Below are 24,741 nucleotides of genomic sequence, written 5' to 3'. Positions count from 1 at the left end.
TCTGTCGGGGCTGTACCATCTGTTGAAGGACTCTTTGGTCTTTTTGTTGCTGAAGACAGTTCCTTACAACTCCAGCAATGAAGCTAGGGCCAATCAGACACCTCCCTGATGGTTCTGTGTGATGGATAAGAAAGTGTCTAAAATGTTTTTACAGTTCTGTACAGTTCTCATCTTGTGCTCATGGCATCCTGGGATATTATGTCTGCCTGCTGATGATGACAAATCGGATGACCTTGTGCAGACTGTCCTTCAGTCAAGGACAAGTGTGTCGTGTCGTCTGTGGTTTTCCACCTGCTGTTATATTTGCTGTGCTATGACTGGCTTGCCTCTTCAGAGCAGCCCTGTCTGCTGATGATTACAGTTTCCGGTTCAGCACAGTGTGTCACTTCCACGTGAAGTGAGTATTCGCTGACATCGGAGCCGTCAAGTCATTTGAAACATTTTCCCTTTTTTTTTCCTCCTCGTCAGGAATGAAAAACAAATTCCTTCACAAACAAGTCACACGTTGTTTCTGAGTGCGTAAAAATTTCTCATGAAATGACACTTTTGGGAAAATCTTGCCTCTATAATTTGACACACTCCTTTTTGAGACAGGATGTTTTAGGGTTTTAATGCACAACAGTGGAAACCAATGGACTCTCAGTTACAGAGAGAAAAAGGAGTTTAACTGTATGAAAGAGATAACTCAGCAGTCAGTGATGGTATTATTTTTTCAACAACTTTGCCTCACTGGTGGATAATCAATTTCCTGAAAAAGCTTTGAGTTAAGCTTAAGTCACAGATGAAAAATTATTACAAAATCTTTAAAAACTACAAATTTTTCAGCAGGGAATGAAAAAAAATATTGAATCAACCAAAAAAAAATGTGTCACACTTAATCGTTGTTTTGAGCATTTTGAGTATTTAATCTGTTTTCACGTCAAATGTTTTAGAATCTTAGAAGATAAAAAGTTCTATATGTTTTGTAGTTGAATGAAAAATTAACGTCATTACTAATTGAAGGCAAGACAACCCCTTAAATCTTCACTGGACTCAGTGTTCTCATGATTAACTGAACAGCAGAGTGTGTTGAGGTGGAGAGCTGTCCTGTCAGCGTGCACAATCACACACACACACACACTCACACTCACACACACACACACACACACACACACACACACACACACACACCATCACATCACTCAAAGCATACTGCCTGTGTCCCTGCACTATGTATCGTTTCTGCCCTCCTCTGGTCAACAGAGACTCTACACGTCATGAGTCAATCAGGATTTCTTTTCAGGAGGTATTTTTGAATGCATTATTTTTCTATTCTACTTCATTTTCAGATTCCATCCAGACATGTATTATGGTGTTTAATAATAATATATAATAATAATGGTTGCCCACAATCAAAAACATTGAGATCCCTAAAACAAAATCAACTCCTTCTCCCTCACTGAAAAATGGAGGAGTTCTAAAACTCTTGGCTGTGTGTGTAGATCCAGATGCTGCAGTCAAAAACACTTGTGTGTAGTTACAAACTTACCAGGTTTGAGTTTTTCAGCCACTAGGTGGAGGCATTCAGCTACCTGCATGTTCTGAGCTGCAGAAAAGCAACAAGTTTAACTACAACCTTAAAACTGTGTCAATAGGTTACCAGCAAAGGAAATGAAAAAATTAATTAGTTAATAAATAAAGGCAACCCTCTAAGAATGAAGAGGAATTTAGGAAACATTTTACCCTAATTACAATTTCCAGTTTGTTTGACTTTAAACTCCAGTGTTGTTTTGGGCAAAGTACTGCATTATAGTTCCTTCAGCAATAAAGTTCATTCTCAATCTTTAAAACAGAAACTATTTAAAGCCTTTAGCCTTACTACTGTATTTAGAGCTACATCAACAGCTACGTCAACAGAATGAAAAAAACATTTAATCTAAAACATAACTTTAATGATTTCTGTCATAAAAAATCATGACAATAAAATTGCATATATAAACACTGGACAGAGTAACTACTGAAAGGATGAGGCTGATTCTTTTCTACACATTCCTTGATGTCAACACATCCCATGAAAAACCAAAAGCAAGAGTGTGCTTGTTTTCTAATGTCCTGACCCCGGACATGTGGCTCCAGTCCATGTGTTCTCATCTAGTAGTAGTTCATTTGCTGAGGACACCTAAAACACTGAAAATAAAGATGATTTAGACTAAACTGCAGATCAATGTGCTACCTCTTGGTAAGTAGACTATATCATTCTCATCTTAAAACAGGAAACAGTCACAGGGACACGTCATCAGAGAGCGAGCATTCAGACGACGATTGATCCAGCCTCTCGTGCGTGGTGATGTAGTTGAGGAGGTCGATCGCTGTCACAACGCCAAACACCACCTGCCTCTGGCAAGCTGACCCATCAGCCTCATCTAGAGAGAGACAGTTACAATGATGTTAGAGGAAAGAGAGGAAATCTAAAAAACACAAAAGGACAAAGAAAATAAAATTATCTGATAGCATTTTAAGACTGGGTTTCATCTGAAATGTCTTATATGAGAAATATTATTGTAAAAATGTGATTGTGTTTAAGCAAAGATAAGGACACGTTTCACTATGGTCCCAATTTCATGTCATATCTGTTATCAAATCAAAAAGTTATCTTACACTGGATGTGATCATGCACCACTGGGGCAAAGTTGTCGGTTTTAAGGATATGGGACAACTTCCCCAAGCTGTCTGTCAAGTGCACCTGAGAGCACAAATACATTAATAGTTACATCTATATGCATGTCATGTTTACACGTCTGTCGTCCATGTTGCCTTGTCTGCTTGTGTCTCTACTGGCTGACCTGTTTGAAACTCTTGCAGAGCACATTACTGACAGCCTCAGAGGGTTTGGCCTTCCCAGCTGACACAAAGGACAGAATCCTTCCCAGAGTCACCATCCCCAGGATCACACTAACACACACAAACACACAAGCCAGTGATACCATACTATTATAGCTCATTCAGTTATACTGCAGAACTGCAGTGGGAGGAAGACTAGATAAATGTAAAGAGGGTCTGAAGCTTCAGCTCTTCAGTTTCTGTCTATTAGATATATTGGATCACAAGGTAAAAATATAACCTGTGGAGCTTTAACCTGCACTGCACACCTGGTGAAAACTCATGAAAATGTATAAGGATGAACCATGATGAATGTCTGAATCTTAAAATGAAGCACACCTCAGTGTTTATACTTTTTGTTTACATTTTGGTAAATCTGCATTATAGAAATTAGTGTAATGTATTAGTATTTACTTACATCTCTAATTTACATAATTCTTTAATTAATATACCCTGACTCATTGACGACTGGAGCCTGATCGAATGCTTTCTCCCTAAGGATCTCAATAGTTTTCTGGCAGGACAGAGATGGCGAGACGGTGAGGGGGGCAGACAGGTGTAAACTCTGGACAGTCAGGTTCCACCACCTTAAAGAGAGAGTGAGACAAATGTGTTATTTCACACTCATCTGTGGGTGGGGTTATCTTCCCCTGCACACCCTCATGGGTGAGATGTGGTTGATTTCTTTAAATGTATCTATTTATTTATCTTTACCAGGGTTCATGGTCCATCTGTGCCTCCAGGCTGAGGAAGCCCTTCTCACACATCCACTCATCACTCAGGAACTTTGACCTGGAGGCAAAATGACCAGCACTGAGTTTGAGCAGGTAACACATATACGTGTCAAAGTCAGGCGTGATAATGTCAGCGTGGTTTCCATCCTGAGGGTTTTAGTCAGATAAAGCGGAGTTTGGTGATCCCTTGGACAATTTTGGCTTTTAGCAAAATGTCTTGACATCTATTTGCAGTGTTACCATTTAATTTGGTGCACATAGATGATTAACTTCTTTGATTCCTTTGCTTTTCATCTGTCACCAGGTCAAAATGTCAGATTTAAAATTTTCTTATCACTAAATACCTGTGAAAATCAGCCTCAGCTGAACTCTGAGTTTCATGCTTATTAACAGTTGTTCACAAACAAAGTTGGTGAACATGGTAAACATTGCACCTTCTCAGATAACTGGTTGGGGTGCAGGTAATGTTAGTTTCAGGTTAAGGAAAGGGGGAACAGACTTCACTTCACCCCAGAATCTATGCCTGAGGGTTAGAAACCACCAACTGCTGGAAAAAATGAAAATAAAATGTGGCTCCAGTTCCAAAAACTGATATCACAGGTAGCTGATATCACAAATGTATTAGCATAAAATTGGAAATACATGTTGATATTTTTGTAAACAAACTGCTATGACAGATTAATAAGGTGTTGTGTTGTGTCTTGTTGCGTTAATATTCCACTTGTTCAGCAGCATCTGTTTTTGCCTCCTCTTTCTCTTACATGTAGTTGCGGACAGAGTCGGCCAGAATGACCACACAGCGCTGTCCCTCCTCAAGCTGCTGAGCCATCCTCACTGCTGCTGCCACGGCTGAGCCGGAGCTGCCGCCTGCAGCAAAACACACAAAATATCAGGTGCATATCAGAGGGTGTTACAAACCTCCACAACTGACAGTATGAACTGGTCAGTATCGTAAACTTACCACACAAAAGACCCTCCTCTCTGATCAGCTTGCGTGACATGGTGAACGTCTCCACATCGGTTGACTTATACCACATGTCGACAAGCTGTGTAGATTGGTCAGGGAAGTAGTTAGCTCAAAACACATGATTATTGCTCTGTATGCAATTCACACCAGATCTCACATGTTCAAATACACTCACAGATCTGTCCAGAACTGTAGGGATGAAGTCGTATCCAATGCCCTCCACTTCAAATGAAACCTTCTTTTCATTCTTCTCTTTTGATTCAACCAGAATGGATCCCTCAGGGTCCACACCAACTATCTGAAAACAAACAAGTCAGTTTTAAGACCAGAAACGCTGCAGTATAAAGATTAAAAACAGAAGAAACGGGGAAAACCTTCTGCCTTATGTCAAACAGACTGATATCTCTAAAACAGTCTCATCTGTACAACATCACATGATCTCCACACAAGTATTTAACTAAATAAAACACGTTGAAACAGGCTCTTAATCACAGTTAGGCGAGTCTTGCCTTGACATTGGGACATCTCTCCTTCAGCTTGCGAGCAACACCTGTGAGTGTACCGCCTGTGCCAGCTCCAGCCACCAACATGTCCAGTTTACCTGAAAGGTGAAAGGATTTTTCTTCTCTTTAACTAAAGAACATTCATTATTGGGTGACAACAGAAAAATAATTACACAAAGAAAAAGAGCACAAACCATCACACTGCTCCAGTATCTCCTCAGCTGTGGTATCGTAGTGAGCCAGGGGGTTGCTGGCATTTCGGTACTGGTCAAGGATGTGCGAGTTGGGGATCTCATTCTTTAGACCCCAGGCGGTACCTATATGGGACTCTGGTGTATCAAAAGCTGCAGATGTAGGTGTACGCACAATCTCTACCCCGAGAGCTCTCAACACATCCACCTAGATCACACAGTGAGATCAGATGTCAATTAGCTAAATGCTCTGTAATGAATTAATAAAAATGTTCATGTCATGTTCATTAAAAGAGCTGCTTACCTTTTCCATGCTCATCTTCTCGGGCATGGTGATAATGCAGCGATAGCCTTTCACTGCAGCCGTGAGGGCGAGGCCAATACCTGTAGACAGGTGTAAAAAATATATCTTTATCACTCTTTTAAAGCTGAAACACCATTTAGATTTGTATATGACTCTGTGTAACCTATTTTAACCTTAGCTCCTCAGCAACATGTATGGATGAACTAATCTCTGATACATTTATGTATTTCATGCTAATGTCATTTCTCAGTAAAAAAAAAGTGGCAAAGATAAAATAGATTCACTTTATCTTTGATACTTCTATGTGATTCATACCCTGTTTACCCAGAAAGGGTGAGAGAGCATACTGTTACTCAGATAACACAGTTAGGACTGACTGTGCTCAAGGCCAGAGGGGAATTCCTTCCCTCGTCCAGTTGTTACATTCAGTCCTTCACGTATGAGGCTATCTGTGAGGGTTTGTTGTCAGACTCACCAGGTGCACTGTTGTGCATGAGCTCTGTCCTCTCAATTCAGATTAACTGACTCAGTTCAATTTTATTATTGTACTCTAAAATGAATGAGCACAAAAAAATGATGCTTCCATGACAACAGATAGAGAAGGAGGATTTATGCACCTGACCAGGTTCTTTAATTACGCAGGAAATAGCCGCATTCAGCTGACTCTGACCGTTTCTTTCTTGATTTTTTGTTTGCCGTCTTGCTCATCACCTAGGCAACAATCCTCCTTCACCTGTGCATCTTTCTTGAGATGAAGTCGATGTACCTGTGTTTCCAGACGTGGGCTCGAATGATCGTGTCTCCTGGTTTGAGGATCCCAGCTCTCTCGGCGTCCTCCACCATCCGCAGGGCGATCCTGTCTTTCACACTTCCTCCAGCGTTGAAGAACTCACACTTGGCCACTAAACACAGCCACATGTGTGAAAATACTGCATCACCAGGAGAAAACACCGCCATGTTAACAATGTGTGAAAAAATTGCTTCCCTCCCTTCTGATTAGGCAATGTTTCCCAGCATTAGCATCATCAGTTTCAGTTCAGTGTATCAGTTTCTGTTAATTAGTTTTCATCATTTGCTTGTCTAAGCTGTCAGTGGCAGCACTTGTAGCAACTATGATCTCACTTTAAAGATGTACTGTAACACTGTCAAGGCTCACTGAGAGACAGATCATTATGAAAGATGACTGAGCTGAACTAATTTTGGACACTATATCTGGAGAGTCAGGGGGTTCGTCCAAAAGTCCAGAGCTTCTCATTAACACACACACACACACACACACCCTCTGCTTCTCACACACACAGTCCTGCAAGTGCACTAGCTCCTGTCTAGAAATTTGGGACGGCTACAAGTAGCCTAACTAAAGAGTAATCCCTGTCACGTGAAAACCTCAAGTGTCAAGTTTAAGATGCTTTGTCTCATTAAGTCATGGGAACAAAATAGAGTTTCACTTTCTTCAGTTTAAGGGACTGTAAAAGGGATTTTCTTAGAAGGCTTAAAATGATGCCTCTGATAGGTTCTTAGGGCCTCACTGAACCCAAAAACCTCACTAGGGTGCCAAAAGAACAGCTCGTTCCTTTCCATGGGAGCCCACTGCCTCCTAAGGCAAAATCCCAACAGTCACACAAAGGACAACGTAAGGCCACAAGCTACATGATACCTCCATGTCCCCTTTTTAACATATAAGCAGCAAGCCAATCGAGAGGCAGCAGTATTAACAGAACCTATAAAAGCAATGATGGCTCCTCCACTTGCCTGTATTGATTTAATGTTTGTCTGTGTAACTTTTTTCCTGAAAGAAGTCTTTTGTCTCATATGCAAAGACAATATAACAGGTGAGACGTCACTCTTGTATCTTCTGTTGCCTCTCTTACAATCATATCCAGCCAGCGCTTTTTTCCTGCGCCACTGAACTCAGTCAACTTCTCTGCTTACTTTCTGCTCCAGGAAGGACAACAATAATGCTGTTGTTAGGGGTTAGAAACGTCTACCCTCTCTGAGATGGGAAAGCAATGTTTCTCTGCAGTCTGCTCATATCTCTCCAGATAAGGGAAGTTTTTACTCACAGATGTCACACTTGAGTCCAAACTCCTTTGGGATTTTGTTCAAACGAACCAGAGGTGTGTGTCCAATTTTCCAGAGGATGTTGGGGAGGATGCTGGGGGCCTTGGTGCTGTGATGGGCAGAAGAGAATATATTTGTTATGTTGACTTGTTAAGTAGGTTCCTTGAGAAGTTTTTCATCTCTATGAAAGTTATGGAACAATATTCTAATGTGTGGGACACGTGCAGGGGACAATACACATTCAAGCCAATGGTTTCACATTATTACACTGATATACAGGTGGCAGTAACGTGTCAAGAGACACACTGATGCACCAATAAAGGCAATGAAGAAGAGGATGACTGCAAGCTTTGGGATGTAAACAACACTGGATTCAAACTTTAGAAAAATCATCTTTGCATCTTTGTCACCTTTAATCATTTGAATTTGATATATGGGTGCCAAGGCCTTTAGTATTTTCAAATTTAAAGGTGTTTATCACTGTGAAATAGTGTGTTACTGTAGCGTCCGGTCTGCTCTCAGTCCAATGTGAGAGGATAAAGAGGTAGCTCTGCCCAGAGGGTGTACTTTAACCTCTTGTCTTGTAAATGATGACTGAAGCTCTTGGTAAGTAAACAGCTGCTAATGCTAATACTGGTGATAGAAAAATCTTACATATAGCACCTTTAAAGACATGTAAATAATCCATCCATGCTTACACTTTACTCCTGCTCCCAGCTTTAGGTAATTCAACAAATGACCACTGATTTATTTACAGAGGTTTCATTAGATTGACATTTACCGTTCTGGGTGACTATGAGGTGACTCTGACAAAGGTGCACCCAGCCTCCAGGTACATCTGCTGGGCAAATCAGGGCGGATCCATTTCCTCTGATCAGCAGTCACTTCTCTGTTCTCCAACTCGCTCTCATAGTTTTCCCCTCTGCCACGGTCTGATTCATCCTGAACCTCGACACCTCGATTCATCCTCAACCTGTGACCCCTGGTGACAGTTATGGCATCCACACTGGAAGACTTCTGACTTCCCACCTGGACGTACACAAAACCTTCAGGCTTGAATAGATACAAAAACACTCTTGTTCTAGAGGATTTACTTTAATGGGATTTATCTATCACTCTGTCACTCAGACAAATAACAGATGAAGATTGATGTCATAAAAGCTGGCTCTTATTATCACTGTGTGGCCGCAGAGAACACGCAGATTCTATTATACCTGACATTTTTTAATATCCTTTTACTTGTCGATAGTGTTGTGGAGTGGCTTGATGATACAGTCTGGTTTTAAAGTAATTGCTGAAAACACATTTAATACATTAAATCTTGTCGCTATCATCTGATAGTGGCAGTTGAAAGACAGTGGTCTCAAGGGCAAGACAGACACTGTCTTTTGATTTGTTTTTATAATGGGTTTGTTATCAGTGGTTAGCAAATTATTATCAACAAGTAGGGACACACTATCAGAGTTTCTCATTATATACGGTTTTAATTACACCTGTGACATAGTTTAATATCTTTGGGTTATGGATAAACAAATATGAATTTCACAATACCTTATGATGGACACATTTTTCCTGACATTTTATGGACCACACAACTAACATAGAAAAACGTTTTTTTTTCCAATATATTCCTTCCACACAACGTAGGTGGGAAAAATTAAAGGGAAATAAAATCATTTGACATTATTTGGCAGACTGGACCAGAGGAAGCAAATCCAAATAAACATCATATCGAACAATCGACAGACAAACAGCCTTTTGATCAGATCGTAATGATGCGTTTTTAAATTTTATATTAACTCGCATAATAGCAACACCAATGGTATACATTTTCAAGTGCGACACAAGTGAAATAAATGCGATTTTCTGTCTCAGGCGTAACAAAACTACACTGACTAAATGAACATGGTTAGTCATTTACGATACTAAAATAAAATTTGGCTGCATGAAGATTAAGAATAAAGCAACATTACCGTGTGCGCAACCCGAGCGCTGTAGAAAAGGTGCTGAATCACTTAACGGTTACAGTTACCTTGACAGTATTACATGCTAAATGCCACAATTTAAGACCCGTGCACTCACCTGTCCGTCAGATCAGACCCCAGCAGCTGCTGCGTTTCACCAGATGTGACCGAGACACACATCGGACCCGCCCACATCCCAGGTTACAATCACCTGATTACACAAAGCTGGCTTCTACACTTTATTTCCACGTCTCTTTTCTCCAATCAGCATTCATTTATCATGGCCAACAGTGAGCCATCAACCTGTTGTGAACAGATGATTTATCACTGTAATGTTTTCTTGGCTGACTTTGGGCCACTATATCAAATAATTGAGTTTGAATGTTACAGCCTATCTGAGTATTCGTCGATGAATCATGAGAATTCACCATGTCACAACCCGAAACTTGTCTCAAACCAGTTCTCACACATCTGAATCCAGTGGAACAACTTTTAGATATGGTAGAACAGGAAGTGGGCAGCATCAATGTGCAAAAGACAAAATCTGCAGATTAATGCAATACAATGATCTCAACGTGGACATGCTGTTTTAAGAGCAAAGGAAGGGAAGTGCTTAATATTAAGATGGTGTTCCTAATAATGTGCTCAGTGAATGTATATTTAAATAATATTTATTAGTATATTTATTGTATATTTGTATTTAATCGAGACAGTCAGTGGAGAGATATGTAATTTCTGCTATATGAGATGTGAAACCTTGAATCACACACCACAGCAGCAGAAAAACACCCAGATGTAAAAATAAAAACACTGTCTCTCTCCAGGAAATATAAGAGTTAAAACTGTGGCTGCAGAGACAATTTGTGTTAACACAATACAGACCAACAAAAAATTAATTGTTAAGCGTTGGTTATCAGATGAAGTTATGTGAATGTGAACAGCTAGCTCTGAGCAGTAAAATTTGTTAAATCACAAATGATGTTAAATTTAATAATCATCAGTGTGCATGTTTAGTTCTTACTGTATTTAATCTGAAAGTGCTCTCACACATGCGCTGCAACCCTGAAATGAACCTGAAAATGTCACAATTAGTTCTGAATCATGACCGGACATTAAACAGACTTTACCCTGCAGGCCTGCCAAGTACTAAGTATGTATGAATGGAGCAGGTTATTGCCCAGAGAACTCACAGCAAGAGAGCTGATGTTTTCCCTCCTGTTTCCTGCTCACTATACCCAGACTAAATGTACTATTTCCAGTAGTTGAGAAGGCGTTGACATTGTGTGGATCTGATTGCAATGGACATTCAAAAGTTCATATGAGAAAACGGCTAGAAAGCACTGCCATATCTCAAGATTTATAACACGTAAGACTCATAAATTAGCCACATTAAGTAAAAATTTTCCAATTTAATGAGGTGAAAGTCATTTTCAGAAACCGAGAAAAAACAAGTTCATCAATGCTGTCACAGCTTCAAAACAGGGTACCTTTCAGTTAGTCCTAGACTGGATCTGGGAGGGTACAAACTTAAAAAAAAGAGACTGGGTATGGATACAGGGAGGGAAGGACAAGTAGTCATGGCTTGTGGTTCAGAAGCGTCCTGAACGCTCTCTGTCTCTGGAGCGACGTCTCTCGTGGTCACGGCCACCTCCTCGACCTCTGTCTCTGGAGCGAGAACGTCTCTCTCTCGATCGAGACCGAGACCTGTGACGGCTGTGGAAGTGCGGAATGAGAGATCATGAATGCTATAAAACAATTACACAGGTTAGGTAGAGTAAAGTGTAAGTTTGTACCTCTTCCTCCGGCGCCCATACAGCTCTCTCCTTAGTTCACGTGAGATGGGCTTCAGATGCATAAAGTTACAGAAGCCACCACGAGTGCATTCCCTGTGGACAGACGGCAACAAAGATTCACGGTTATATATATTGACATGGAGTCTTAACAACTTAAAAACATAGACTACATACAGTAAACATGATAACAGAGACTTTAAACAGACACTGTACTTTAAGTGTAGATGTACCATTCTGACTATTATTTACTATGCTGCTGTTGGTCAGCATGCGACTGCTATCTAGCTACAATGCATGGGTCTTTGGTGCCCTGGTAACTGAGGGGTTAAAACATCTTTCTACTTTCACAGTCAAATAAAGATTTGAATACCAAATGCAAAAGAGCATCACAAATCCTGAACTAGAAAATTATGTGTGCAAGGAGCATTTTTTTAAATATTATATTTTATATTTTATTTTTCTGTTTTTGTCACTCTTGTCTCTTGCTGCTGTCACATGTAAATTTCCCATAAGTGGGATAAATAAAGTCTATCTTATCATATCTTATCTTATGCTACATTGTTTATTGACTGACAGACTTTTCACCCTGTTGATCTTTGTGAACGTCATTAACATTTTAAACATGAAAATGAATCCGTGACATTTCACTCCATAAAAAAACATCTCTGGCAGACAGACAGACACTGGATAGATTTTGTAGCTGGGCTAACTGACACAATAAATGTTAGTACAGCTTAAATCTAAAAATGAGAATTCAGCTACAAGCACTGATCCTTGTACCTTGTACTGTGATTTTACGGTTGGGCACAAGGAGATTGTCATGCTCAGGACATTACTGAAAAAGAGACTTTTAATCTGGGTAATGCCTTTTCCTGGTTAAATACACTTATTCAGTATGTAAGCTCAATGCCATCTTGTAGCACTCACCCCATTTCATACTGGCGACAGCAGGCTTCTCTGAAGTCTGTGACAGGAGAGAGCTCAGCATGGATGGGCTGTCCATTAAACCATCGATTATTCAGGTCGATCACAGCCTTCTCAGCGTCCTCTTCATAACGGAACTGTAAAGAATCATCCAAAGAGAAGAAAGCTGAGGAGAAACATCTCTGACTCTGAATCCAAGCTGGAGACTGTGGGGTTACAGTACAGTAATGGTAACTTATATGACTTTTAGACCTGACACTCACCTTCACATACACATTTCCTACTAGGTGGTCCCCGAGGTTGTCACATACGTTCATTTCCTCCACTTCTCCGTATTTCTCTTCCATCTCTGTGAAGACCTCCTGACAGGATGGCAGAGATGATGAATTGTAACATTATGTATTTGAATGTTCACTGCAACGATGAGTTTCAGTCCATTAATAAAACGTTTTTTGGCAAATTATTCACTTATTTGCTTTCTGGCTGAAAGCAAGATGAGAGGATTGAGACCACTGCACTAAAGGTGCTGCCAACAGCCTGCCAACTGTTCAGAGGCCAGAAATAATCTGGCACAGATTAAACAAACATAATAAGAGATAATTAGTCATGCTTCAAAGTTACTGGCAGGCAGATTTTGTTACTAGTTGGACAAAGCCACGCTAGCCGCTACCCCTGTTTACACTCTTTGTGCTCTTTATGCTAAGATAAGCTAAGCTAACCACTTACCGATATCAGTCCTCTCATCTAACTCTCCACCAGAAAGTGAATAAACGATGATTAAAAACAGCATGAAATATTTTTTCACAATAAGATAAAGAAAATGTACAAGTGGCAAAGTGGTGTGGTCATGGTTTGAGGAGCTACATGAGCCATTCTTCAGAATTACCTCAAAAAACTCGTCATAGTGCTCCTGCATCTCCATGTCACTGATGGCACCTAGAAGTTATAAGAGAGAATTATAACTAAACATGGATATAATTTATATGTCGGCAACAATTACACAAATATAAATACACGAACTAAGAAATCCTAGAGAGGATGTACTCTTTCCTAGTGGGTAAATGACTGGAGTGAGTGGCATGAGATTTTCTTATTCTACTTTGCTCTCTGCAGAGCCCACCTGCTCTTTACCAACTACCAACATTTCCCTCATGCCATTTGGTATTCAGCTCCTGTCATAGAAAATAAACAAGAAGCCTAACTAATCAAATTCAATCTGGCTGTACCCTAATGACAGAGTGATATGTAAAATGTTTTCACCTACCGTGGTTGTATGTGTTGCCTACATTAAGCTAGCAGCTTAAAGTAAAGTGAACCTTAAGGGCATTTCTTGCAGCTACTATCTCTATGGCAATTTTAAGGATGTAGATGATGCTAATTATCAAATCTTGTGATTGCCTAGTGACATTTATGATGCTAAAACAAGTCATTTATAGCAACACTATGGAATTAAGAACATTTGGTGAATCCAACTTTGAACATTTGTAAGAACAAATAAAAAAGAAAGAAGTTTAGAATAAGAATATGAAACTACTCTTGAAATTGTCAGGACATCATAGGTGACTAACTGTTTTACATTTAATAACCTATTTGCTGATAAATAAATATCTAACAGAATGATTCCTGTCTAAAGCTGTGCTGCTGTCCACTTACAGCAGGGCTGATATCAGACAAGGCTTTATCATCAGAGAAAATTATAATTCTGAGAGCCACAGATCCCTGTCATGGATTGAAGCACTTACAGGTCAGACCATCGGCGGACTGGGCACTGTTTTGAGGGTTCCGGTAAATGTTCAGGAGGGCAATTGTCTGAAACACAAAAATGTAAAGTTTTAGGATACTTAAGTTTTGATCAAAAATACCCTCTGCTACCCTGTGCTGTCTGATCAAAGGCGTTCTTTAGCTACTGATAATTATGGTCTGTCAAGGAGCAACCTCCTACCTCTCTGTGTTTCTCAGTGTGTAGTGTTAGTCCTGTCCAAAGTCAAAACAATGCCTGTTGTCAGATGTATAAATGAGTTCACACTACCATCAGTCTGTGTGCAGCTTATCGACTTTATACACTCACAGTTTGTGCTAGTATACCTTCAAACAAACCACAAACCAGCCAACACACTCAGAGGACTTTTAGCGATTTCTTCAACAGACTGAGTACTTGCATCAGATTTTTACTCTTCTTTACTTAATTTTGGAGACAGTTTCTATTTTTCCAGGTTTTACACATTATTTAATTCATGCAATGTTCTTGTCTGTGTACGTATCTGTGTGGGGATTTACTATTTGAGAAGGTCGGGTTAATTTGTTGAATAAATAAAAAAAATAACAAGTTTATATTCCTTCAAAGATACATATTGGAAGAAAGTGTTTTCAGCATATAATCTGTGTACATTTTCTTAAAGAATGTATGAAATAAGTCTTTTAGTTTAGATTCAGATGTTAATTTTTGTAAATATATAATACTGCCCTGTTTGGTCAAAGAAGAATTCAAAGAACAAACGTAAGTAGGATGCATGGAAAACAAACCTGAAATAGATCAAGTAAAGACAGGTAAATGTATTTAGCAAAGCTCTAGCACTTCACACTACATGGTAGATATGACCTTTCAGACCTTAAATCACCACATTTCCACTAGATTTACAACAAATATACTTATTTTTCCTTTATGGGTTTGGGAAATGATCCCAAGTGATGACTATTATCTCCCCCCACCCCCACCTCTTACCTGGCTGAATGTTGGCTTATTGTGTAATCTGGAGCAGCGGTCTCCATGTCGACAGGCACCAATTTTAAAATAAAATGAGCAGTTGACTCTGGAGAAAAAAGAGAAAATGGTGACGATGAGATAAACATGAAACAATACTGTTTTTATGGACTTGAAAATCTACATCCTCCAACAATTCCTAAGGAAAAATTACAACTGAAACAAACTGTGCACAGCAAAATTTTCACTGTGAGCAGCTGCAATGAGTTATGGGAGCCTGAAGCCTTGGTACTCTCTTAACTCTGGCAGGCTTAGAAAGAGCGTTTCAGACATTGTTGCCTATTTCAATCTACACACCCAGGTGAATAAGCAACCTTAAAATAAACAGATTTTTTTTTATTATTTCACCCAAATTTCCAATCTTAAGGTTAATAAAGGCTTATTTTCTTATCATTTGCAGGCTGAACCATAAATTCACAAATATTCTATCAAACCAGCTCCCTGTATTACACATGTTAATAATGAAAATAATAATAATTAAAATTGACAAACTGCAGATGTGATCTATCTTACAGGAGTTTGTCTAATCTAACTCCTATTGACATAACTTTATAAGTTTCCAGTTATTCATTAATGCCAGCCAGGGCAGAGCATTAATCCTTAATTGTTTTGTGATACCAACTAAAATGTGTCGATCGCACCAAATAATGTAAACCATCAAGTACCAGATCCTCATCCTGTTGACTTATTCTTAAAACATAATATTCTTTATTTAAACACAAATTACTGACATTACTAATGTTAAATCATTTCATTAAGACAAAGTTACTGTCATTAAAAGTGTAGTTATTCAAGGAAAAACTATAGTATAAGGCATAGCCTGTAGAGGTGATAGTTTTAAGTATCCACTGTACAATTCATCCATGAACACTAACATGTATCAGTCATTTCCAGCATCCTAAAATCAAGGTATGGGCATTTAACTTCAGTTGTTTTCTGGTATCAACCAAAAATGTGTCAGTACCAGATATCTGGTAACATTAGTTGTAATGAGGAGAAACACGCCTGCTAGGCGGAGGCAGACATTTTCACTTAAGTTTAAACGTGGTACGAGGATGACGGTGTTTCAGTGTGCTTCGGGTAGTGGGGATAAACCTGGTGTCACTCATTAGTTTGGGCTGACAATCCAAAACGAGAAGAGTGCAGGTACGGTGTTGGGTTTAAGGACAAGTTTTAGATTTTAACGCACTGACGCCCGGCTGGAGTCTACCCGTGTGTTTTCCATTGTAACAAAGACTTGCATGTGTTTCACAAAGTACCTACCGTGAGCTAACCCGAACTCTAAAATAGGAAGTAGCCAATATGACACTTTTACTTCAATTTAATTATTAACGTGATTCTACTTTAATTCAGAGATAGTGACTCGTTGTATGCACTGCTGAGCACCCAGATGATGCAGGAGCTAACAGTAACGGCGCGGTATTTTACTGATGTTAGCGTGCTAGCACTGTTAGCTAAAGCTAGTGAATCATCACCAGCTACAGACTGTAAACATCGCATAGTGTAATATACAGCGTCACTAGTCAAGGCGGGCTTAGGAGGAAAGAGACAAAACAGTGCGCAGCAATCAACTATATGAACACAAACTACTTACTTATCTTTCTCTGTCCCAAAAATGGACGCCAGGTACTCTGCCATCTTGACTGGCCTGTGTTCAAGCAGCAGCAACAACGACCACACTTCCACCCCAACTCTTTCAGAATAAAAGCCTAATCTCCACAAATACGTACCATGGATGTGTACTGACAAAACCTGAATTTCTGCACAAACCTAATTATATTAACATTTCACTGCTTATTATCCCCACTAGTGAAATATTGTGTAATCCAGTAGTAAATATCATCTCTGTGAATATAACATACATAATTAACATTAGCGGTTCTATACAACTGATAGTACCTTTTGACATCTCTGCTGGTTTTGAATGCATAGTTAGTGGTGTTGTACTGGTTTTCAGTGTGCGTGTCAAAATACTTATCTTTGACTCTACTGTATTCTCCTACTATTCTTTGTTATGTATTTTTCAGTGGTTATATTTTAGACTACATGTCCACTGCATAGGGTTGCATTTAATGGAAGAAATATTTAGAGCTACCAAATGTATGTAGCATGGTAAGAAGTACAATATTTGCCTCTGATCTTTAATGGATTTGAAACATAAAGTAACAAAAAATGTAAATACTGGAGTAAAGTACAAGTGCCTTTACTTACATAAATTTACTTAGCTACTTTCCACCACAAGTTAATGTAAGCGTATTGCTACTAGCCTTTGCTGTCCTCACACTATCATTAAAACTGTAACTATATAAAGTCACAGTAACAGTGATCATATTAGGTGTCCACTGAACAATTTATTTACTGTATGCAGACTATTTTTTATTTTATTTTAATTATCCTAAAGCTATCGTTAAAATAAGAGAAAACTGCTTATTGGTTGATGATCAGTCGTTTATGTGCAGACTCTTGAGCTGTTTAATTAAACTTTAACCTATTTGGTATATTACGTTAAAACACATAATTATCGTCATTATTTTGAAGGCAAACCGGAAATATTTGCCAATATCGGTCACTTCCGTCTCGACTGTGACTTTCGAAACAAGAGTCGCTTTCATACCGCACATGCTGTTACGCTAGTTGTGTGTGTATGATGTATAAATGTAATTTACGGCAACCACTTACTGTCAGTATAACATTATCGAACTTAAAAAGCTAGTTAAACCATGCAGTAAATTAGTCATTAACATTATAAATTTTAATGTGGAGGTTTGAACTTGTCCATGGTAAATTATGTAGGCTGGTACTATTCATTGAATGACTATAGGAGCCTTTTTGAGCGCGGTGGAACAAAAATAATGCTCTTCTAGACTGTTTACATGTTCTTATAATGTTAATTTCCATTGTTATGTAATGAAGCCAAGTATAATTGTAGCCTATTTGAATGCAAAAAGACAGCCAACAAAACCTGGGTAGTTTGGGGAGCTTTAGTGAGTGAGCAGCATGGTTTCATTAGAATCAAATGACCTTTCTCAGTTTACACCAGGTTTTACATTACATTTCATTATGGTCAATAAAAAAAAAAATCAGCCAAATCTTAGTAATTTCCATCAAGCAACATTTTGACAGCCATGAAAATGAGACATGTAAAAACCAAGTCACAACATTTATCTATCATAAAAACCACAAACAAGACCACTTTTGTTTTCATAAAGATACATTTATTTCATAAACATGACAATTTTGTGCACTAAATCTATATTAGTGATAACACCACCGTGCTAAATTTTATCCATATTCACAAGATGTCTCTAGTACTGCTTTTCAAAGTCCTGAATTACTTCTTCATTGTGGGTTTATCCGGAAGGAAACAATGCAGTTAGTATCAGGAAAGGTTAAATTTTATGCATGCCAAGTTTCATTGCTGTGGCAGAACTCAGCCTTCAGCCTACTACTGGAATTGTAGGGGCCCTAAAGTGGCCCTTGTATTTTTACTTAGCACTGAGATTTTGTAAAGCTGATCTGTGTCAAAAAGCAGTTTTAATACTTTTAATATGTTATGCTTTACATGATGCATATTCTTGAAAGGAAAACTGGTTGGTGGGGGGGGGCATGGATGTATTGTATGTATGTACACGGGAAAGAGTCCACTCATGTTTGCCCCGGGGCCCCCTAGTGGACTGATACCACCCTGCTGCAAATATTCATAGAGGGGGGAAGAAAAAGCACATCTGAAACTGTTGACAGTTACACAAATTCTCCTTATATTTGACTTCTTATGACTTGAACAGCTTGTGGTAAATACAAGGAACATCAAAGATTTAAAAATACTTAAGTTCAGGAAGGATACTATGCACAGTACATATTGGATTTTTTGTGATATCTGTTAGGAGCTGAAGTCTGGGCAATCAATTTAAATTGGTCACATTTTACTCTATGAAAACACCAAAGCTGATCTGTCGGACGTATTAGTGCAAATAAATTTATACTACTTCAAATCAAATGCACACTGAAGTAAAGACAAGCCTCGCAGAAACCTTTCGTGTTTTTTTATCCAAATTTCAGATTTAGTTTTTTACTCAGGTCTTGCCAGTTAGTCTCCGCCCTCCTCAGTGTGTGTGTGTGTACTTCATCAAAAAAACTTGCATGATACGACTCGACTGTGTGTGAATTTTGGCTGCTTATCCACTACAGTTGAACATAATCCAACATCTTGGAAGGCCCGGATCTGAAGAGGTATTGATATTTTCGTAGATAGACGTGTTTGGTGTAAAGAAAATGTAGTAAAATGTGGTCATGTAAAAGGCTCGTGTTTGTCTTGGTCGGACTCTTCCCGCTGTTTTGTAGCTCACTAGCTAACTAGCTGTTGTTGAATCCTAGTTAGCTTAATGGGAAGAGGCCGCCTACCTTTATGCCCAAAACTAAGCTAGGCCAACAGAACTGTCTTACACGGCTGCTCCTTGTGCTTTGTCGTTCTCCAGAAAAAGAGGAACAACGTTACAAAGTTAGTTTCAACACTTCAGTGTTAGCCGAGTTGCTAACAGTAATGCTGCCGCGGCGCCGATCACCGTCCAGCTACAAACACACAGCGCGTACACATCCAGAGACGATAAACTCAGCTTTTCAGTCCATACTTATCTGCTTAGTCTGACCTAACGTGTAGCGTTGTTTCGGATGTATTGTCGACATCGCAGTCAGTCTGTGGTGTTAGGTTTCCCCTTAAACGCGAGTGTTAATATTTATCACGGCATGCTCTCGGAAGTCTTGCGGCGCTGTAAACCTTAGCCAGGATTTCCGGCTCCTTTCCATTTGCCCTATGCTGTTTTGTTTCCGTTTATTCTATTTCCGTTTTAAAAGTTTTCTACGTGCAGAGTTAAAGTGTGCTTTAATAAAGACTTGTTAAGGTTATGAGTAGCAGCGCTGTTTTGGGGATATTTTAACCGTTGTTTAGCACGCCGGGGACGACGGTTGTGTAACGGGCTGCCTCGCCCCCGTGGTGCATTCGCTTGCAAAATCTTAGCTAACTTGGTTCACTGTGCACCAGCTTCAGTGCGGCGACACGTGTAGTCTGGTGTATAAAAACCAATTTAACGTGTTTTTCTAACATATGTATATGATGTGTAGTTATATTTGGTGACTATTTTTAGTTACTACTGGCCTACTGATTGGCCTTAAGACGCCAAAGCCTCGCCCTCGAGTTGGCTAACGTTAGCAGTCGGAGCAGTCAGTTAACTGTCTCACACGGCCAATGAGGAGTCGAGGCTGAGAGGCCTTTATAGTGTTACAGTTACCATTACTATTAGTATTGCCATTACTGCTTATACTAAACTGGTGTGTTTCTTATTTACAACATGACCACTTTACTCACTACCATAAAATAAAATGCCATGCATGGTCTCTAGTTAAATTATTATTATAGACATTTTTTACTGAAACTTTTTGTCTTCTTGTTTTTACTGTTTGAACATACAAATAAAAACTGCCTGTCCTGTACCAGGGAGGCAAATCTTTCTGTTAATTTAGAAAACAACAGCATTCACAAATTTACAAGGTCCTTTTTGCATTGTAGGAAAATGTCAAAGATTCTGGCTGTGGCTGAGTCAGATGAGCGTCGTTTTTGTTTTGGGGAATCTGACTCAACTACATTTTTCTGGTGTTGTCATGTTGTTTGTTCCTTCTGGAGGCAGGGTCAAAAGTTGTTCAATAAAAGTTTTATTGTTACTCAGATTATTTAGATTTTTAATTTATCAGGTAGACAAGAATAAAGTTTGTTGTTCTGAAGGAAATTTGTCAACATATACTGCATCTGCTACTGGGGAAACAAATAAAAACAAATAACATAATACACAGGACATTCACATTTGTCATTCATAGAGCAAATCTGCACACTGAGATTGCCACTGAGAATCCATTGCACAATCCCTTCATACAATGTATTTTCATTTGGAATAAATAAGTACAGCGTGAGGTAAATAAATAATGAAACAAAATGGCTGACCTGGGTTTGGCTATCTTGAATATGTCAACGGACAACATTTTGTTGATCAGTCAATTAGTATATTGCCAGACAATGTTGATTCAATTTCTTAATCCTTTAAGTCGGTAATCAAGAAAAATGCCAAACATTCTCTGGTTTTAGTTTGTCACATATTGTCACATATATAGATTGATTTATGGTAAGTGTTTAATTGCTTCTCTTTTATGTTTAGGTCCTGATAAGTAATTCAACTGGACTACAGTTAACCATCTCTTTTGTTACTGTCCTACAGCCTGGCTCTCTCAGCATAAAACAAAATGTCCAAAAGTGAACCAGACGAGATGATAGAGATTGAGATTGATGAACGGGAGAAACAGGCATGCCTGGAGGAAGGGTAAGCAAGATTTCATACTCAAGTTCATACTCTTGCACATACAGTAACCACACATTTACAATTCCATCCTCTCTAATTTTTTCTTCAGTGTTGAAGAGCAGACGATCACTGCATCTGATTTGATTCAGCAAGACATTGACATCAATGAGCCCATTGGCAATTTGAAGAAGCTTTTGGAGCCTCGTATCCAAATATCACTGGATCCCTATGAGATCTGCTTGCAGGACATTCAGGTAATAATGCACATAGCAGAGCCTATCAGGATTTCTTTATGATTTGATCATTTTGTTGCTGCTGGTTGCTCCTTCAACTGCAAACCATGCTGAGTTGTCTTCTCCCTTCTACTTTACTCTACTGATATCTGTTGTGTTCTTCTTTTCAGCTTCACCCAGATCACAGCCTCTTCGATCAGGGAGTAAAGACAGACGGCACAGTGCAGCTCAGCCTGCAGATTATAACCAAACCAGGTACTGAGTCTACATGAAGTGTTTCAGAGATCAGCAGATATACAGTAATGTATCAGTGTTTGTCTCTAAATCTGTCATTTATGTTTTTTTCCCTTACTCAGGTGAAGAGAAGCTGAACATTTTGGAAATTGTGAAACCGGTCGAAACAGTGGAGGTGGTGATTGATCCGGATGCAGCAGGGGAGGAGGGTGCCCTGGTGGAGGAGGGTCAGCTCATTGCTGTGGAGAGGTCTGGCCTCACAGATGAGACATCAGAACAGGTTACACGCTGGGCTGCAGCACTTGAAGGCTACCGCAAAGAGCAGGTCCGCCTGGGCATACCATATGGTGAGGAACACTTACTGTGGTGAAAAACTGTAATTTAGTGAAAAAGGTGTGATTGTTAGTATATGAGGTTTCTCTCTTTCCCCTCAGACCCCTTGCTTTGGACAGCTGACCAGGTGATCCACTGGGCCGTGTGGGTGATGAAGGAGTTTAACATCGATGAGATGGAAATAGGCAGCATTCACATCCCAGGCCGAGAACTCTGCAGTTTCAGCCAGGAGGAGTTCCTTCAGAAAGTGCCCAATGGAGAGATACTTTGGAGTCACCTGGAACTCCTACGCAAATGTAAGTCAGAGGGAGCTGCTCTGGTTTTAGTGTTTGTGTGTTTCACAGTTTCAGCTGTCTTCATAGAAGTCAACAGAGGTAAACTGAAGGTTAAAGTTGCATCTCATTTGTGCAGAGAGAGCTTTTAACTTATTTCTTGTGTCCATTTCAGATGTGTTGGCCAGCCAGGATCAGTCTGGAGGTGATGCCACAGTCACTATTGATCAACGTAAGTGCTCTTGTGAAAAATTAAATATGAAAGTTTTATATTTAACTCTGCTCAACCTGAAAATGCCCTCATAGGCACTCTGGGCTATGAACTGGATTCAGCAAGTCATGAGTTGCTTATGTTATCTTGTCTGATGAAAATGACACAGCGAACCCCTTTTCTCACCCACAGGGAAGAGATGTGATTTTTACAAAAAAAAAAAACCACTTCCTATTTATTTCACTACTCTGACTCAAAACTAGAACCAATTAGTCGATGGAAAAGAAAATGAATTGGCAAATATTTGGATAATTTTAATATTTTTGAAGTAAACAATTGCAACAAGCATTTTTGACTATTCTATGAAACATATTAATCAATAATCAATAATGAAAAACATCTAGCTACAACCCTACTAAAAACATCACTAGTCATTTTCTCCATTATCTCCAACTTTTCCAGCTGTGCAGATAATCCCAGCTCAGGTGAGCACACCCACCGCCATAAAGGTACTGAAGCAGAGCCGTGGCCCCAGAACGCCGCGCATTTCAGGAGGAGAGGAGCGCAGCTCACCTGGCAACCGCACAGGTAGTACACATTACTCACGAGGAACAAATTTTCTAATTTTATAAAGCTTTTTTATTATGTTGTTGCTTTGCACATCGATTGGCCAGGTGTGTACAGATGTGAGGGAAGGGAGCACTCTTAAGATCCAAGCTGTAACAATTATTCTATTAATTGATCAGTAAATCTACAGGAAATTAAATGGAACCATATATTTTTGACACTTTTTAAGGTCATGTTTTCCTTGTCTTATATGATGCTATTTGAAGATGTCATCTTTAAGGCCTTAAAATATTGTCACATCTGAAATAAATGCAAATGCATCTCTCATTTTTCTGACTATTTAGAAGATTTGACCTGAAATCAAATGCTGTGTCTCTCTGGTGCCAGGTAACAATGGTCAGATCCAGCTCTGGCAGTTCTTGTTGGAGCTGCTGACAGACAAGGATGCAAGAGACTGCATCTCCTGGGTGGGCGAGGAAGGAGAGTTCAAACTCAACCAGCCTGAACTTGTGGCTCAGAAATGGGGCCAGCGCAAGAACAAGCCTACCATGAACTACGAAAAACTCAGCAGAGCCCTCAGGTTTGTCTCTTCTGTTTATTTTCTAAAGGGATACTGTGGCTGAATTGTTAAATTTGATGATGCTCTCTGGTGGTTTTATTTGTACAAGGAGATTCCAACTTTCATGTTCTTGTTTAGGTATTACTATGACGGGGACATGATCAGCAAGGTGCAGGGCAAGCGCTTTGTCTACAAGTTTGTGTGCGACCTGAGGACTCTGATTGGCTACAGCGCTGCTGAGCTCAACAACCTGGTGACCGAGTGCGAACAGAAGAAACTGGCTCGTATGCAGATGCATGGCATTGGTCAGCCCATCACTACAGTGACCTTGGCCACCACGACACTAGACAAGGACAGTTGAAGGAGACCGCAGCCAAAGTTAGCTCTCCACCACTGTCTGGAATCAAATCAACTTCATTCTTTTTCTGACACAGCTGTGTTCCTTAGGCACAGAAATGCAGGGCTGATTCCTGATCAGTCTGGATTATTAACTTTGCTAATGTCTCTCCAGTTTTAGTCCAGCTAGACTGAGACAGGTGATTTTTTTTTTCAGCTTTACTTTAATGCTAACCAAGAGAAGTGTGCTTCAGGATGAGGTAGAGAATGTTTGTGTAATTACTGAGTGATGCTGTTATGACTGAATGCTTGAATGTGTGACTGAAAACCCACTTAGGAGCTTGGTGTAATGTGTCCCTTGTCTGTAGCCTAGGATGGTTTCCACTGTATATACCGGTACTTCATGTTTTTGATAGCCACAAGGGCAAGTGTATTTTCATATTTTCCATTTATAGAGGACCCTTTTTGTATTTTATTTAGTGTTTGTTCCCTAAATTGTTGGACCCTTTTTTGTCCACTAGAGGGAATAAAGTGGCAAGCATTTTTCTTAATGTCTGGGGATTCAGTCATTTCACCCTTGGGTTTTTAAAA

The 24,741-nt window shown here is 39.5% G+C and overlaps 3 protein-coding genes across 4 annotated transcripts; 1 reads left to right on the top strand and 2 right to left on the bottom strand.

The window, feature by feature from the left end:
* Positions 1-880: 880 nt before the first annotated feature.
* On the bottom strand, positions 881-10,828 carry cbsb (cystathionine beta-synthase b). The gene is given in 17 exon segments (XM_018671944.2): positions 881-1,585; positions 2,213-2,402; positions 2,638-2,722; positions 2,823-2,931; positions 3,312-3,446; positions 3,574-3,651; positions 4,355-4,460; positions 4,555-4,639; positions 4,736-4,858; positions 5,070-5,161; positions 5,258-5,462; positions 5,559-5,638; positions 6,325-6,346; positions 6,348-6,460; positions 7,622-7,728; positions 8,401-8,648; positions 9,702-10,828. Coding segments are annotated over 15 exon segments (1,668 nt in total). The 5' UTR covers positions 8,586-8,648; positions 9,702-10,828; the 3' UTR covers positions 881-1,585; positions 2,213-2,259.
* A 151-nt stretch (positions 10,829-10,979) lies between these two features.
* On the bottom strand, positions 10,980-16,757 carry u2af1 (U2 small nuclear RNA auxiliary factor 1). The gene is made up of 8 exons (XM_018671947.2): positions 16,656-16,757; positions 15,023-15,110; positions 14,043-14,109; positions 13,187-13,236; positions 12,564-12,662; positions 12,304-12,437; positions 11,377-11,469; positions 10,980-11,296 (listed from the first exon to the last, which is right to left on the bottom strand). The coding sequence occupies exons 1-8, from the start codon at positions 16,697-16,699 to the stop codon at positions 11,173-11,175; spliced, it is 699 nt and encodes a 232-aa protein (XP_018527463.1). The 5' UTR covers positions 16,700-16,757; the 3' UTR covers positions 10,980-11,172.
* gabpa (GA binding protein transcription factor subunit alpha) lies at positions 16,094-24,696 on the top strand. 2 transcript variants are annotated; one of them, XM_018671946.2, is made up of 10 exons: positions 16,094-16,207; positions 21,325-21,426; positions 21,515-21,659; positions 21,809-21,893; positions 21,995-22,219; positions 22,307-22,501; positions 22,653-22,709; positions 23,151-23,276; positions 23,643-23,835; positions 23,953-24,696. In XM_018671946.2, exons 2-10 carry the CDS (start codon positions 21,350-21,352, stop codon positions 24,173-24,175), a joined length of 1,326 nt encoding a protein of 441 aa, XP_018527462.1. In that variant the 5' UTR covers positions 16,094-16,207; positions 21,325-21,349; the 3' UTR covers positions 24,176-24,696. The 2 variants fall into 2 exon arrangements, with proteins under 2 accessions (XP_018527462.1, XP_018527461.1); XM_018671945.2 differs by lacking the exon at positions 16,094-16,207 and adding an exon at positions 18,321-19,291.
* Positions 24,697-24,741: the final 45 nt, after the last annotated feature.

The sequence above is a fragment of the Lates calcarifer genome, linkage group LG1 (assembly GCF_001640805.2).
Source record: "Lates calcarifer isolate ASB-BC8 linkage group LG1, TLL_Latcal_v3, whole genome shotgun sequence".
Classification (NCBI taxonomy): domain Eukaryota; kingdom Metazoa; phylum Chordata; class Actinopteri; family Centropomidae; genus Lates; species Lates calcarifer.
The sequence above is the reverse complement of the archived record's forward strand: the minus strand, read 5'-3'. Positions and strand labels throughout refer to the sequence as shown.

Coding starts and splice junctions, on each gene's coding strand:
- u2af1 (XM_018671947.2), bottom strand. CDS start 16,699: ATGGCAGAGTACCTGGCGTCCATTTTTGGGACAGAGAAAGATAA. Junction 13,237..14,042: donor GTCCGCCGATGGTCTGACCT/GTAAGTGCTTCA, acceptor TATAACTTCTAG/GTGCCATCAGTGACATGGAG. Junction 12,663..13,186: donor ACTATGACGAGTTTTTTGAG/GTAATTCTGAAG, acceptor CCATCCTGTCAG/GAGGTCTTCACAGAGATGGA.
- gabpa (XM_018671946.2), top strand. CDS start 21,350: ATGTCCAAAAGTGAACCAGACGAGATGATAGAGATTGAGATTGATGAA. Junction 21,427..21,514: donor CAGGCATGCCTGGAGGAAGG/GTAAGCAAGATT, acceptor TTTTTTCTTCAG/TGTTGAAGAGCAGACGATCA. Junction 22,710..23,150: donor CACAGTCACTATTGATCAAC/GTAAGTGCTCTT, acceptor CAACTTTTCCAG/CTGTGCAGATAATCCCAGCT.